The sequence below is a fragment of the Etheostoma spectabile genome, unplaced genomic scaffold (assembly GCF_008692095.1).
Source record: "Etheostoma spectabile isolate EspeVRDwgs_2016 unplaced genomic scaffold, UIUC_Espe_1.0 scaffold00569355, whole genome shotgun sequence".
NCBI lineage: Eukaryota > Metazoa > Chordata > Actinopteri > Perciformes > Percidae > Etheostoma > Etheostoma spectabile.
The window spans coordinates 256,070-272,278 of NW_022605082.1; the positions used below are offsets into that span (position 1 = coordinate 256,070).

The following is a 16,209-nucleotide window of genomic DNA, read 5'->3' on the forward strand; positions in this document are numbered from 1 at the left end:
CTGGAGACACATCAGACTCTAACCCTACTTCCTGCTGCAGACGCCCAGCTGGAGACACATTGGACCCTAACCCTACTTCCTGCTGCAGACGCCCAGCTGGAGACACATTGGACCCTAACCCTACTTCCTGCTGCAGATGCCCAGCTGGAACCACATCAGACTTTTGCTGCGACTGCTCTAACCATCACAGACGGAAACAAGATTTACCATCAGCTGGCTTTCTTGTTCTGGGTCCAGTTTCAGGAAAAGAAAACCTGTTGTTGATTAAATGCTTAATGAAAGAAAGAGAAAGAGATGAGAAGAGATGAGGTGATGTTCTGCTGGACGTTGGTCCTGGAGACCTACAGCACGGGACGGACCATCATGCTGATGAACTTCAGGGAGTAGTCATAACCTTTCCAGGTGGACCAATCCACTCCAACAGCATAGATAGTCCCGTCAGCCCCCCAGCGATAGACACCGTTGGGATTTGCATGGTAACAGGCGTTGTACCAGAACCCACCCAGGTGTGATCTGGCACAGTTCACGGAAGCGGCATCCTGGTCTTTGTCGAAGGTGGAGAACTTCATTCCGTTGTGATGACCAGTCAGGGAGTCTCCTACAGAAACACAACAAGTGTATAATCACAACATTATGAGAAAACATAGACACCCGTTTGATTACATGGACTCATGCATTAGTCTCAGTTCTTAGACCAATTCTACTCTCCTTATATATGTGTCCTCTAGGCAATAGTTTTAGGAAACGCTCAATTAACTTTCACTGTTATGAAGCCACCAGACGCTCGTCAGCGAGTGCCTGGTGGCTGGGTTTGCCACGGAGCCCGGCCAGGCACAGCCCGAAGAAGCGACGTGGCACTTCTCCCTCCAGCCCATGGGCCCACCACCTGTGGGAGGAACCAAAGGGGTCGGGTGCGCTGCTACATGGGTTGCAGCGAAGGTCAGGGGCTTTGACGGACCAGACCTGGGCGGCAGAGGCTGGCTCTGGGGATGTGGGTGAGTACACACATGGGTGATGATGGAGATACTTGGAGAGGTGTGATTGGGAGGACCGGGTCCCTGATCTAAACCAGAGTGGTTGTCTGTTGGTGGACTTCTGTGCTAGTCATGGATTGTCCATAACAAACAGCATGTTCAAACATAGGGTGCTCATAAGTGTGTGTGGTACCAGAGCACCCTAGGCCAAAGGTCAATGGTCGATTTTATAATCGTTTCATCTGATCTGAGGCCGTATGTTTTGGACACTCGGGGGAAGAGAGGGGCAGAGCCGTCAACTGATCACCATCTGGTGGTGAGTTGGGTCAGGGGGTGGGGTAAGACTCTGGACAGACCTGGTAAGCCCAAACGGGTAGTGCGGGTAAATTGGGAAGGTCTGGAGGAGGCCCGTGTCCGAGGGACTTTCAACTCACACCTCCGGCGGAGATTTTTGTGCATCCCTGTGGAGGCTGGGGGCATTGAACCTGAGTGGACAATATTCAAAGTTTCCATTGCTGAAGCTGCGGCGGTGAGCTGTGGTCTAAGGGTCTTAGGTGCCTCAAGGGGCGGTAACTTTCAAACACCCTGGTGGACACCGGTAGTCAGGGAAGCCGTCCGACTGAAGGAGTCTTTCCGGGATATATCTGGTAAGGATGACTTCTGGGCGCCTCCCTAGGGAGGTGGTCCAGGCACGTCCAGCTGGGAGGAGGCCTCAGGGAAGACCCAGGACTAGGTGGAGAGATTATATCTCCAACCTGGCCTGGGAACGCCCCGGGATCCCCTAGTCGGAGCTGGTTGATGTGGCTCGGGAAAGGGAAGTTTGGGGTCCCCTGCTGGAGCTGTTGCCCCCGCGACCCGAAACCGGATAAGCGGATGAAGATGGATGGATGTTATGAAGATGACACCATTATATCTAAGGGAGAGGCAGGATGGATGAAACAGTCCAGTTTTCTTTGAGTGTAATGATAATAGACAGACATCCTTCTGTCAGAACATAGAGCATGATAACCTCCTCCTATCAGACCATAGAGCATGTTATAGAGAGGTCTAGACCTGCTCTATCTGTAAATTATAGAGTGGTCTAGACCTGTTTTATCTGTAAATTATAGAGTGGCCTAGACCTGTTTTATCTGTAAATTATAGAGTGGTCTAGACCTGCTCTAGCTGTAAATTATAGAGTGGTCTAGACCTGTTTTATTAGTAAATTATGGAGTGGTCTAGACCTGCTCTAGCTGTAAATTATAGAGTGTGTGATGTCACGAGAGGCTGCGTTCTGGAGGGCCGCTACGTACCCCTGAGATGGCTGCAGTCACGGGCAGCTTTGGCACCATCTGCTGGTGGAGTTGGGAACTCCACCCCTCAAGCACCCGGCATCCCAACACACCTGAGACCAATCAGGGCCTGATGAGCTGAAGGGCAGCTTAAAGCCCAGAGACACAGTTGGTGAGGAGTGTTGTTTGGGAGACAAGCTCAAGTTGTGCTCTCAGAGGATCTACAGAGGATCGAAGCGGCACTTTCCATGGGAAGGATTGAAAGACTGGAATACTTACCTGAAGACTGGAATACTTACCTGAAGACTGAGAGAGTTCTTACCGACAGATAGGCCACGGGCTGCGACGCTGTCTAAAAGTAAGGCTGAAGACCTGTTTTTCAAGAAGAGATTTACCTGAGGGAATCAGGTTTATGATTTTTGGTTTGAAGAGACATTGTTTAAGTTTGGACTGTTGCAAGAGCAACCATTATCCTGAGTTACCTTTTGAACTTGGCTTATCATTTTGTGTTAATTCCCAAGAACAATATTAAAAACCTTTGTTACACTCTAACTTTGTGTCCTTGCACTGCTGAACTGTCCCGCCGAGAGCCGTGTAGCCTCTCATGATATCACATATGGTGGAGAATGCGGGCACGTTCAGACGCTAACAGTGCATGTCAGAGAAGGACACCGACCGTTTGATATCCCGGTTTTCCGAATTGGCCATAAACCCCTCCCAGAGAAAAAAGATGGAGGCCGTGTTGGAAGCCCTGGTGGCCGGCCAGCAAGCCCAGACGCAAGCGAACATGGCTCTCCTGGAGGAGCAAAGGAGAGCCAACCTCCTGAAGGCGGAGGAACTACAATTGCAGAGACAGTTGGCTGTTTGTAAGGACCGCCCAATAAGAGCGAGTGACTTTATATCTAAGATGGGGGCCTCAGATGACGTTGAGGCGTATCTGTACGCCTTTGAAGCCACAGCCACTAGGGAAGCGTGGCCCAAGGTACAGTGGGTTGGACTGCTAGCCCCCTTTCTGTCGGGGGAGTCGCTGAATGCTGTCCGGGACCTGGCCTCCGACCGGGCGACTGACTACGATGCACTAAAGGCGGAGATCCTCAGCAGAAGTGGACTCACCAAGTTCGGCATGGCCCAGCGGTTCCACAGCTGGATCTTTCAACCCAACCAGCCTCCTCGTGCCCAGATGCACGAACTTGTCCGGATCACGCGGAGATGGCTGGTACCGGAGAAGAGTACGGCAGCTGCAGTAGTGGAGGCCGTTGTGGTGGACAAATACTTACGGGCCCTGCCTTATGAGGCGAAACGACTCATCAGCCAACAGGCCTTGACTACAGCGGACCTGACTGTGGAAGCCGTGGAAAGATACCAAGCCACGACAGAGATGCTTCAGGCTTCCCGGAAGGGGCAACAGAGTGCGTCCACGCCACAGATGGGAGGAGGCTGTCCAACGAACCCCAAGGGACCCAACCCAGCCACTTTAGGAGCTGTCCAGGCTCCAGGGAGAGCCCGACCCCCGCCGGCCCCAGGAAGAGGACTCCGGGAGAGCAAAACGCGCCAGTGTTACCGGTGTGGGGAGATGGGACACCTCTCCTGGCAGTGTGGGGAACCGGTGGATGAACCTATGCCCACGGCTGGGACCTCCAGCGCACCACCCACCCACCTTTTTGCTTCGCTCGTGGGAGTCATGGATGACGCCCAGGACCGACCCCCCACCTGCCCGGTGACGGTGAATCACCATGATGTAGAAGCTCTGCTAGATTCCGGTAGCCGGACCACCCTGGTACACAAGGATCTGGTGGACCCATCGGGTCGGACTTCAGGGAAAGTCCTCCCGGTTACCTGTGTCCATGGAGACACCAGAGACTACCCCACCACTGAACTCACAATGACCACCACCAGGGGAACCGTCCACACGACAGCGGGAGTGGTTGATTCCCTACCCGTTCCGGTCCTAATTGGACGAGACTGCCCCGCCTTTCTCCCGCTGTGGAGGGAGACACAGGAGAGATCGGCCCGAGTACCCCGGAAGCGGAGAGGCAGGACGTACTCGGAGAGAACGCAAACACAACCCTCAGAACCCCTCACACCAGCCTGTGTTCTTGCAGGGATGGCAGGTGCCCAGGCTGATTCGGAGTCTGGTCCAGACACGGAGGAAGAGAACATGGTCCCAGGAAGCGCTCCAAGCTCCAGTGAGGAAGACGCCCCAGGCACCCAAGAGCTTCCCCCTCTCACAGGCCAGTATGGTACCGCCCAGTTACAAGATCCCACTCTTGCAAATGCCTTGAAGAATGTGCAGGTGATAGAGGGAGTGGTACTAGGGGATAGGACAAGCCCTACCTACCCCCATTTTGCAGTAAACCGGGGGTTGGTGTATCAGGTGGTACAGAAAGATGGCGAGGTGCAGGAACAGCTCCTCGTACCACAGCCCCACCGGACCACCGTGCTCAACCTAGCCCACACCCACCCGCTAGGGGCCCACCTAGGGGTGGAGAAGACTAAGGAAAGGATCTTGCGACGCTTCTTTTGGCCAGGGGTGCACAAAGAGATAGAGAACTACTGTCGGAGTTGCCCTGAGTGCCAGAGGGTGGCACCAAAGCCCACATATAGAAACCCGCTCATTCCCTTACCCATTATCGAGACCCCGTTCGAGAGGATAGGACTGGACATCGTTGGACCCTTACCGAAGAGTGCCAGGGGACATCAGTACATTCTGGTCATCCTGGACTATGCAACCCGATATCCTGAGGCCATCCCGCTGAGGAAGGCTACGTCCAAACAGATTGCCAAGGAGCTATTCCTTCTGTCAACGAGTCTGGGGCTCCCGAAGGAGATATTGACAGACCAAGGGAGTCCATTCATGTCCAAGGTTATGAAAGAACTCTGTACTCTGCTGAAAATCAAGCAGCTGAGAACGTCGGTCTACCACCCCCAGACAGACGGGCTCGTCGAACGTTTTAACAAAACCCTAAAATCCATGCTGCGGAAGGCGATCGGGGAAGACGGGCGCAACTGGGATCAGCTGCTACCGTACCTCCTGTTTGCGGTGAGAGAGGTGCCTCAGTCGTCTACTGGTTTTTCACCCTTTGAGCTCTTGCTATCTTACAGGCCCCGAGGACTGCTGGACATTGCCAAGGAGGCCTGGGAGGAGCAACCGTGCCGCCAGCGGACCCTGATCGAGCATGTTGGGGCTATGAGAGAGAGAATGAAGGCTATCTATCCCATGATGCGTGAACACATGGAGGCTGCTCAACGGCAACAGCAAGCCTCCTACAACAGATCTGCTCAACCCAGAGAGTTTAAGCCCGGGGACCGAGTGCTGGTCCTGGTGCCCACCGTGGAGTGCAAATTCCTGGCCACCTGGCAGGGGCCCTACGAGGTCATTGAACGGGTGGGAGACGTAAACTACAAGGTGAGGCAACCAGATAAAAGAAAGCCGGAGCAGATATATCATGTCAACCTTTTAAAACAGTGGCACGCCAGGGAGGCGTTGTTCAGTTGTCTACCCCCCACAGAGACCAAGGAACCAGGGAGAGAAGAGGTTCAGGTGGGTCCAAGCCTGTCCCCGCATCAACGGCAGATGGCCCTGGAGTTGGTGGAACGCAACAGAGATGTCTTCTCCTCCCTACCTGGGCACACGGAGGTGGTTCAACATGAAATCCGCACCATGCCTGGCAAAACGGTGAACCAGCGCCCTTACCGCGTGCCGGAGGCTCGCAAGGCGGTTATACAAGAGGAGGTAAGGAAGATGCTGAAACTAGGGGTGATCGAAGAGTCCAATAGTGCCTGGGCAAGCCCCATCGTACTGGTTCCCAAGCCGGACGGCTCGGCACGGTTTTGCAATGACTTTCGGAAAGTAAATGAGGTGTCTGAGTTTGATGCCTATCCCATGCCTAGGGTGGATGACTTAATAGATTCATTGGGACATGCACGCTTCCTAACCACCCTTGACCTCACCAAAGGATACTGGCAGGTGCCCCTGACCCCGGCGTCAAAGGAGAAGACGGCCTTTGCCACGCCAGGGGGGCTTTACCAGTACACCCGGCTCCCGTTTGGTCTCCACGGAGCGCCGGCTACGTTCCAGCGGCTGATGGATCGAGTCCTCGCTCCCCACAAAAAGTACGCAGCAGCATATTTGGACGATGTGGTCATACAAAGTCCCGACTGGGCCAGTCACTTACCCCGAGTACAGGCAGTGGTGGATTCGCTCAGGGAAGCAGGGCTCACGGCAAACCCAGAGAAGTGCAGGCTGGCCTTCAGTGAGACAAACTACCTGGGGTACACCATCGGGCGGGGGTTGGTCAAGCCTCAGGAAGCCAAGTTGAGGGCCATACAGGACTGGCCCCGGCCCATCACCAAGAAGCAGGTGAGGTCGTTTTTGGGCTTAGCCGGCTATTATAGACGGTTTATAACGGACTTTGCTACCATTACTGCACCTCTAACAGAGTTGACGACGAACCGCCACTCTCGGATGGTGAGGTGGAATCCCGAGGCGGAAGCGGCCTTCATCGACCTGAAACAAGTTCTGTGTTCCGGTCCAATCCTGGTGGCGCCGGACTTCGAGAAGGACTTCATTGTCCAGGCGGATGCTTCGGAGGTGGGTCTGGGGGCTGTTCTTGCCCAGGCGCATAACGGTGAGGAACATCCCGTTCTCTACCTCAGCAGGAAGCTACTGCCAAGGGAGAAGAACTATTCCACTGTGGAGAAGGAGTGCCTCGCGGTTACCTGGGCCCTGGAATCCCTGCGGTTCTACCTCCTGGGACGACGGTTTACGGTGGTGTCCGACCATGCCCCTCTACAGTGGATGGCCAGGAACAGGGAGACTAACAGTAGGGTTACCAGATGGTTCTTGAGCCTACAGGCGTTTAACTTCTCTGTTGTGCACAGGGCGGGCAGGAGCCACGGCAACGCGGATGCCCTTTCCCGGCGCGACGCCTTCTTCGCCTCCTTCACCCCGACGAGGACGTCGGTCTCGAGGGGGGGGATGTGTGATGTCACGAGAGGCTGCGTTCTGGAGGGCCGCTACGTACCCCTGAGATGGCTGCAGTCACGGGCAGCTTTGGCACCATCTGCTGGTGGAGTTGGGAACTCCACCCCTCAAGCACCCGGCATCCCAACACACCTGAGACCAATCAGGGCCTGATGAGCTGAAGGGCAGCTTAAAGCCCAGAGACACAGTTGGTGAGGAGTGTTGTTTGGGAGACAAGCTCAAGTTGTGCTCTCAGAGGATCTACAGAGGATCGAAGCGGCACTTTCCATGGGAAGGATTGAAAGACTGGAATACTTACCTGAAGACTGGAATACTTACCTGAAGACTGAGAGAGTTCTTACCGACAGATAGGCCACGGGCTGCGACGCTGTCTAAAAGTAAGGCTGAAGACCTGTTTTTCAAGAAGAGATTTACCTGAGGGAATCAGGTTTATGATTTTTGGTTTGAAGAGACATTGTTTAAGTTTGGACTGTTGCAAGAGCAACCATTATCCTGAGTTACCTTTTTGAACTTGGCTTATCATTTTGTGTTAATTCCCAAGAACAATATTAAAAACCTTTGTTACACTCTAACTTTGTGTCCTTGCACTGCTGAACTGTCCCGCCGAGAGCCGTGTAGCCTCTCATGATATCACAAGTGGTCTAGACCTGTTTTATCAGTAAATTATGGAGTGGTCTAGACCAGCTCTATCTGTAAAGTGTCTCAACATACTTTTGTTATAATTAAATATTATCAATAAAATAAACTTGAATTGATTTGAAAGTGGCCTCAGACGTTCAGGGAGCTGAAGTCTACACAGATAACCCCCCCCCCCCCCCCAAGACTAAAGACACAGCTCTTCTGACCCTGATGAAGATACCCCTCCTGACTAAAGACACATCTCTTCTGACCCTGATGAAGACACCCCTCCAGACTAAAGACACATCTCTTCTGACCCTGATGAAGATACCCCCGCAGACTAAAGACACATGTCTTCTGACTGCACCTTAGACCCGACTATGTCATCTTTAAAGACTAGATGATGTGGAGACGTCACCTGCTCCTCCGTTGATGAAGCCAGACACCGTCAGTATGAACCCATCACATGGCCCCACGGAGAAGGACGTGTACCGAGCGAACGCTCTGTTTCCCTGGAAGTCCTCCATCTGGACCAGCAGCTCGGACGGGCGGTTCAGAGTCAGCTGGTAGAGATTCTCAAGACCTAGACACACAGAGACACACACACACACAGAGACACAGACACACACACACACACACAGTTACACACACACACAGACACACACACACACACACACAGCACATGATATAAATGAACAGCAGTTTTGTGTATTCCTGACCTTTAGTACTAGATGATCAGTGAGTTTTGTGTATTCCTGGCCTTTAGTACTAGATGATCAGTGAGTTTAGTGTATTCCTGACCTTTAGTACTTGATGATCAGTGAGTTTTGTGTATTCCTGACCTTTAGTACTAGATGATCAGTGAGTTTTGTGTATTCCTGACCTTTAGTACTTGATGATCAGTGAGTTTTGTGTATTCCTGACCTTTAGTACTAGATGAACAGTAGTTTTGTGTATTCCTGACCTTTAGTACTAGATGAACAGTAGTTTCATGTATTCCTGACCTTTAGTACTAGATGAACAGTAGTTTTGTGTATTCCTGACCTATAGTACTAGATGAACAGTAGTTTCATGTATTCCTGACCTTTAGTACTAGTTGAACAGTAGTTTCATGTATTCCTGACCTTTAGTACTAGATGAACAGTAGTTTCATGTATTCCTGACCTTTAGTACTAGATGATCAGGGAGTTTTGTGTATTCCTGGCCTTTAGTACTAGATGATCAGTGAGTTTTGTGTATTCCTGGCCTTTAGTACTAGATGATCAGTGAGTTTTGTGTATTCCTGGCCTTTAGTACTAGATGAACAGTAGTTTTGTGTATTCCTGACCTTTAGTACTAGATGAACAGTAGTTTCATGTATTCCTGACCTTTAGTACTAGATGAACAGTAGTTTTGTGTATTCCTGACCTTTAGTACTAGATGAACAGTAGTTTTGTGTATTCCTGACCTTTAGTACTAGATGAACAGTAGTTTCATGTATTCCTGACCTTTAGTACTAGATGAACAGTAGTTTTGTGTATTCCTGACCTATAGTACTAGATGAACAGTAGTTTCATGTATTCCTGACCTTTAGTACTAGTTGAACAGTAGTTTCATGTATTCCTGACCTTTAGTACTAGATGAACAGTAGTTTCATGTATTCCTGACCTTTAGTATTAGATGATCAGGGAGTTTTGTGTATTCCTGGCCTTTAGTACTAGATGATTAGTGAGTTTTGTGTATTCCTGGCCTTTAGTACTAGATGATCAGTGAGTTTTGTGTATTCCTGGCCTTTAGTACTAGATGATCAGTGAGTTTAGTGTTTTCCTGACCTGTAGTACTAGATGATCAGTGAGTTTTGTGTATTCCTGACCTTTAGTACTAGATGAACAGTAGTTTTGTGTATTCCTGACCTTTAGTACTAGATGAACAGTAGTTTCATGTATTCCTGACCTTTAGTACTAGATGAACAGTAGTTTTGTGTATTCCTGACCTATAGTACTAGTTGAACAGTAGTTTCATGTATTCCTGACCTTTAGTACTAGATGAACATTAGTTTCATGTATTCCTGACCTTTAGTACTAGATGATCAGGGAGTTTTGTGTATTCCTGACCTTTAGTACTAGATGATCAGTGAGTTTTGTGTATTCCTGGCCTTTAGTACTAGATGATCAGTGAGTTTAGTGTATTCCTGACCTTTAGTACTAGATGATTAGTGAGTTTTGTGTATTCCTGACCTTTAGTACTAGATGAACAGTAGTTTTGTGTATTCCTGACCTTTAGTATTAGATGTACAGTAGTACATGTGTCAAAGGTGGATTTTGGACAAATAATGTAAATGCATGAGAATTGCTGTAATGATTTGTTAATGGACTTATGGCATGTGTTTTTAGGATTTTAGCGCTTGCATGTTTTTATTCTGTTTGTTGCATGCGTAAGTTTTATTTACAGCTTTTTTATTGCATGAATTGTTTGTGTTTTTACCTTTTGACAAGACTGTAGCTCCTCCCTTTTTTACTCAGACTTAACGAGCTTGGGAAAAGACAAGTGGAGACACCTGAGCTTAATGGGGAGCAGGTGTGTTTGAGTGGGGCAGTGAAAAGGAAAGCAGGGATGCAGCAGAGGGGGGAAAAAACACGGGGCAGACAGAGGCGGCAGAGCAGAGGAGCTACGCAGCAGAGCAGAGCAGAGCAGAGCAGAGCAGAGCAGAGCAGAGGAGAGGAAGAAGGAGAAGAAGATGTGACGCTGAGGAGTGGCTGAAGCGCTGGGCCGGCTCATGCGGCGACAAAGCTCGGGCCGCGCCCAGGCGGAGGTGGCGGGGCAATGCCGAGAACGGAGCAAGTGAACCGGAGGCCAAAGGAACAAAAAAGGATAAATGAAAGCAGAGGGGACGCTGAGGAGCAGGAGCAGAAGAGTGGTGACAGAGCGGAGCAGAGCAGAAACAGAGCCCAAACGGACACGGAGGACAGTGGAAGCCGAAACGAGCAGACGGGCTGGAGAAGTGCCGGTGGGACAAGCCGTCCGAAGTGCGGGTGAACGTGTGGTGGTCCAGACCGGATTACGTCCATAGAGCCTGAAGCAACGGGGGACTGCAGCCACCCAAACAAGGAGTTCAACGCGAGTATACAGATGAGTGGAGGAAAGTCTTCCAGCTGTCCTCGGAGAGTGTGTGGGCAAAGAACTGCTTTGTGACTTGTTTGACTGAGAGCTCTCTTTGTTCTCCCCCAGTGTCAGCCAGGTGGAAACGTAACACGCAACGCGGACAAGTGAAAGGAAGAGCCTAGGCTTTCCGGGGCGGGATCAGCTGTTCTTAGGATAATCACAACTACGGACTTTAAAGAACACTGGGGACTAGTGACAATGACATTACTCTTAACTATTTAGCTTTTATTACATGAATCTTTTAACTTTTATATTTGTGTCTTTTGCTTAGCTGTTTTGCTAATTTTAACTTGTGTTTTAGAATAAAGTCACATTTTTTGTAAGTTGCTTGGGTTTTTACTCCATATTTTGTCAGTGGAATTATTGCTGGTATTTTAGTTTTGTTTTTTTAACACTCCCCCGTTCCTCAGTGGGGGTGTGACACATGTATATTGAGGTGTACTTCCTCACCGAGCCAGTACTCCCCAGCAGCGTTCCCAAAGCCAGTCTTGTACTGGTCCCAGCCCCGGTAGAAGTTCACTGAGCCGTCCATCCTGGTCTGGAACACCTGGAACACAAAGGTACCAACGCTGCACTGTCATCTCACTTTACTGGGAATACTTGGTTTCTTTTCACAGTCTGATAAAATAACACATCAAATCTCATCCCTCATATATACATATATATTTACATATTTAACAGGGGTATGTCTGACTGCACCATGTGGACTAGACGAGATCCGGGGGACAACCAGCCGAAATAGGTTTCTTCAGGAGGGGGGCCGGCGTCTCCCTTAAAGAATGGATGAGAAGCTCAGTCATTGGAGTGGGGGGTTTGGAGTAGAGCCGCTGCTCCTTCACGTCGAAAGAAGCCAGTTGAGGTGATTCAGGCATCTGGTGAGGATGGCTCCTGGGTGCTCCCCTAGGGAGGTGGTCAAGGCACGTCCAGCTGGGAGGAGGTCTCGGGGAAGACCCAGGACTAGGTGGAGGGTCCAGCTGGGAGAAGGCTTTGGGGAAGACCCAGGACTAGGTGGAGGGTCCAGCTGGGAGGAGGCCTTGGGGAATACCCAGGACTAGGTGGAGGGTCAAGCTGGGAGGAGGCCTCGGAGAAGACACAGGGCTAGGTGGAGGGTCCAGCGGGGAGGAGGCCTCGGGGAAGACCCAGGACTAGGTGGAGGGAAAATATATCTAACCTGGCCTGGGAACGCCTCGGGATCCCCTAGTTGGAGCTGGTTGATGTGGCTCGGGAAAGGGAAGTTTGGGGTCCCCTGCTGGAGCTGGTCCACCGCAACCCGATACTGGATAAGAGGATGATGGATGGATGGTTGGATGGACTTATAGCTCCATGTCAATCAGTGTGTAGTGTGTGATGAAATGCATTTTCATGTTCTTCTCAAGTCGTTCTGCATTAGGAGGCTTTCCAAGAAGGCAGAAAGACATGGTCCAGGTCCAGGAGGGGGGGAGGGGGGAATCTTACTGAGTGCAAACAAGTTCACCATGTCTTTGAAAAAGGTGACAATATTGCAGTACAGGTATTGCAGGTTATAGTTGTTAACTGAAGCTACCAATTGAACCTTTGACTATGTGTGGACTAGACACAGTGAAGACATTGCAGTAGACACGTCCACCTCTGCTATAGTCCAAACTGAGTGGAACCTTTGGCCTCTTGCAGTGGTTGTGGTCTTCTTGACTAAGCCTGTGTCTTTTAATCATCGGGGTATGGTTCTGGTCTTCTTGACTAAGCCTGTGTCTTTTATTCATCGGGGTATGGTTTTGCAGGTTAATGTGTCTGAAAGTATGAACCACATACTTCAAGTCCCCCAACTATGAGAGTAGTACTCCCTGTGTACCTGAAGTATTTGAGCGATTGGAAAGAACCTCAGAACCAAAACTGACGCTTAGTAAAAACTCACCGTCCACCGTCCTCCGACAGAGTCCATGTCGCAGTACACCTACACACAAACACACAACCATTAGCAAATGGCTTTCAAACACAATATATACAATATAATCACACAGGCTGGAACAAGTACTCTGATTACTATTACAACTAAGACTACTTCTATCTGGTGATCAGCATCAGTCCGAACTTATTTCTGTAAGACATGATCTCAATGGCCCTCATTTATGAAACGTGTATACAACGGGGGGGGGGGGAGGACTACACACGACAGAAAAAAGGTGTGCACCATTTTTTAGGCTGTGTGTGTCTGCACACCATCGCACAGGACAGGGTGCCAAGGATGTAGTGATAGAACCGCTGATTCGATGCCCAGAGAGCAGGGTCCAGCACAGCCCCGACTGGAGGAAACAATCCTAACCCTAACCCGGGGGTGGAGGAAACACGCTCTCCCTCACAGCTGTTGCTTGGCTCTGACTCACGAAAAAAACGAGTAAAATAAAAAAACATATACTCCGCTACTGTGTGTTCATTTAAATACTGGGCCGCCTATCTGTAGGACTAAGAATTTGCAGTATAATCCTTTATATTACTATTAGGAGTATAATCCTGTATATTACTATTAGGAGTATACATACGTCACGGATGTCTAAATTAAATAATCTTCAGATGGAGTCCGATTTAATACGGCGACCTTGTTGACCCCATCAGTGCATCATCTGCTTCTTAGCCGGATGAGGTCTGTCCAGGTCGTAAATAGTAGGGACGAGGCCTCAGTACCCAGAATATATCGGGGGTGATAAGTACGATGGTTTCATCATCATACCTATTCTAAATTAGGGGACCGATGGGGGCCACTGTCTCACACTATCATCATACCTATTCTACATTAAGGGGGACCAATGGGAGCCACTATCTCACACTACCATCATACCTATTCTACACTAGGGGGACCAATGGGGGCCACTGTCTCACACTATCATCATACCTATTCTACATTAGGGGACCAATGGGAGCCACTGTCTCTCACTATCATCATACCTATTCTACATTAGGGGACCAATGGGGACCTTTGTCTCACACTATCATCATACCTATTCTACATTAAGGGGGACCAATGGGGGCCACTGTCTCACACTATCATCATACCTATTCTACATTAGGGGACCAATGGGGGCCACCGTCTCACACTATCATCATCGTCCCAGAGAGGAGGAGGTCTACCTGGACAGGAGATGTGGAGCTGATGGGGTAGATGGTGTACACTTTGGTTCGGTTGCTCTGAAATTTATAAATGTCGCTGCAGTCCTTGGGCAGGACGGGGGGGTAGCAGCTGGTCAGCATTGGCGCCAGGAGCAGGACCACGGCTGGAAGCAGCTGAAACATGGAGGAAGATATAAAAGCTTCTGGATGTTTGAACACTTAGACCTGCAGATTTAAAGGAACTTAATGGGAAAGAGTACTAGAATATGATGAAGTATTTGTGTAAACGTAGGCCTGTAAATGTACTCGGGGGGGGGTCCCAAAAACACAACGTTTCCAGGTTTACCTTCATTGTGGGAGTTGTGCTGGAGTGAAGCATTAGAAGCTCTGAGGTCTGGATCTCTGAGGAGCTCTGAGGTCTGGATCTCTGAGGAGCTCTTCAGACGACAAAGAGGAAGCAAAACCTCAGTGGTCAGCACGTTGTTTTAGAGCAGATCCAAAACGGGACAGTTCATATTCATTCATGTTAAATCATAAATACCAAAGGGATTTGATAATGACTATGACACCAGAGGACATACACAATCAATTATTATATAAAATACACAATCAGTTATTATATAAAATACACAATCAGTTACTATATAAAATACACAATCAGTTACTATATAAAATACGCAATCAGTTATTATGTAAATACGCAATCAGTTATTATATAAAATACACAATCAGTTATTATATAAAATACACAATCAGTTATTATATAAAATACGCAATCAGTTAGGCCTATTATATAAAATACGCAATCAGTTATTATATAAAACACACAATCAGTTATTATGTAAAATATACAATAAGTTATCATATTGAATAAATGAAATATTCAGTCTGTCAGCATTGAAACAGCCATAGCTTGTTAATAGTGATAGTATTGCATTTTGTGTCTTTAATTTAGGACTAAAAACATAAAATCCCAAATTCTTATTAATATTAAGTAATTCTAATGTCTGCTAGCGGGACACTCACCTGTCTGGACTCACCTGCTCATCAAAGAGTGTCACTCCGTCACAACCTCACTCATTATGTATGTAGAGAGCCCTGTGATGTCACACCTATCCGACCAATCACAGACACCTTCATCACGCTGTGTTTAACTCTTTCCACCTGTACTGGGTTGTCTCCTTTGTCCTGCTGAATGTCCAGAGTATATCAGAGTATATCGTAGTATATCATAGTATATCATAGAATATCAGAGTATATCGTAGTATATCATAGTATATATATACACATATACATGTACATGGACTGTTCCTATAAATCTTTACTAGTCTCAACGACTACTCAAAGCTCTGTAACATAGAACAGGAACAATTCACACACATCTACACACCATTGGGAGAATCGGGTACGGGACACGTGGACTCTGGAAGACAGGGACATTGTTCTTGAACAGGAAATGTTCTCGTCATCAGATATGTAAAACACACACACACACACACACAAACACACACACACACACACACACACGCACACACACACACACACGCCAACAGCATATAAAGACATGTCCTCCATGTCCACTGTAGTAAACAGCATATAAAGACATGTCCTCTGTGTCCACTGTAGTCAACAGTATATAAAGACATGTCCTCCATGTCCACTGTAGCCAACAGCATATAAAGACACCTCCATGGGGGGGGGGGGGGGGGGGGACTATCACATGGACTCTATGAGGGTTTCTCTGAAGTATTAGGACTACGTGATAAGATGAGACTGAACAGAAGTCTCATCTGAGACCTGAGAAGACTAATGAATACACCGGCGTCGATTCTGGATGGAAATAAGAACCCAGCATTCCTCTGACTCTGCCCTGGTTGGGGGACTTCCTTGTTCCTGTAGAGTGAAGAACACGTAGACCAGTAGACACGTAGACACCTAGACACGTAGACATGCGTCTGACATGTGACAGGCTGAAAGACATTGATTCAACAGAATGTAGAAATGTAATAATATTACTGTAGACTTTATTAAATGTTTGTGTGTGCATGAGTGAGTGTGTGTGTGTTTCTGTGTGTGTGTGTGCGTGAGTAAGTGTGTGTGTTTGTGTGTGTGTGTATGCATGAGTGAGTGTGTGTGTGTT

At 48.8% G+C, this 16,209-nt stretch overlaps 1 protein-coding gene across 1 annotated transcript; it reads right to left on the reverse strand.

Annotated features, from left to right (window-relative positions):
- Positions 1-195: 195 nt before the first annotated feature.
- Positions 196-14,495, reverse strand: LOC116684839 (microfibril-associated glycoprotein 4-like). Its single transcript, XM_032510274.1, has 6 exons — positions 14,416-14,495; positions 14,091-14,243; positions 12,880-12,918; positions 11,439-11,535; positions 8,266-8,430; positions 196-598 (listed from the first exon to the last, which is right to left on the reverse strand). Exons 1-6 carry the CDS (start codon positions 14,446-14,448, stop codon positions 342-344), a joined length of 744 nt encoding a protein of 247 aa, XP_032366165.1. The 5' UTR covers positions 14,449-14,495; the 3' UTR covers positions 196-341.
- Positions 14,496-16,209: the final 1,714 nt, after the last annotated feature.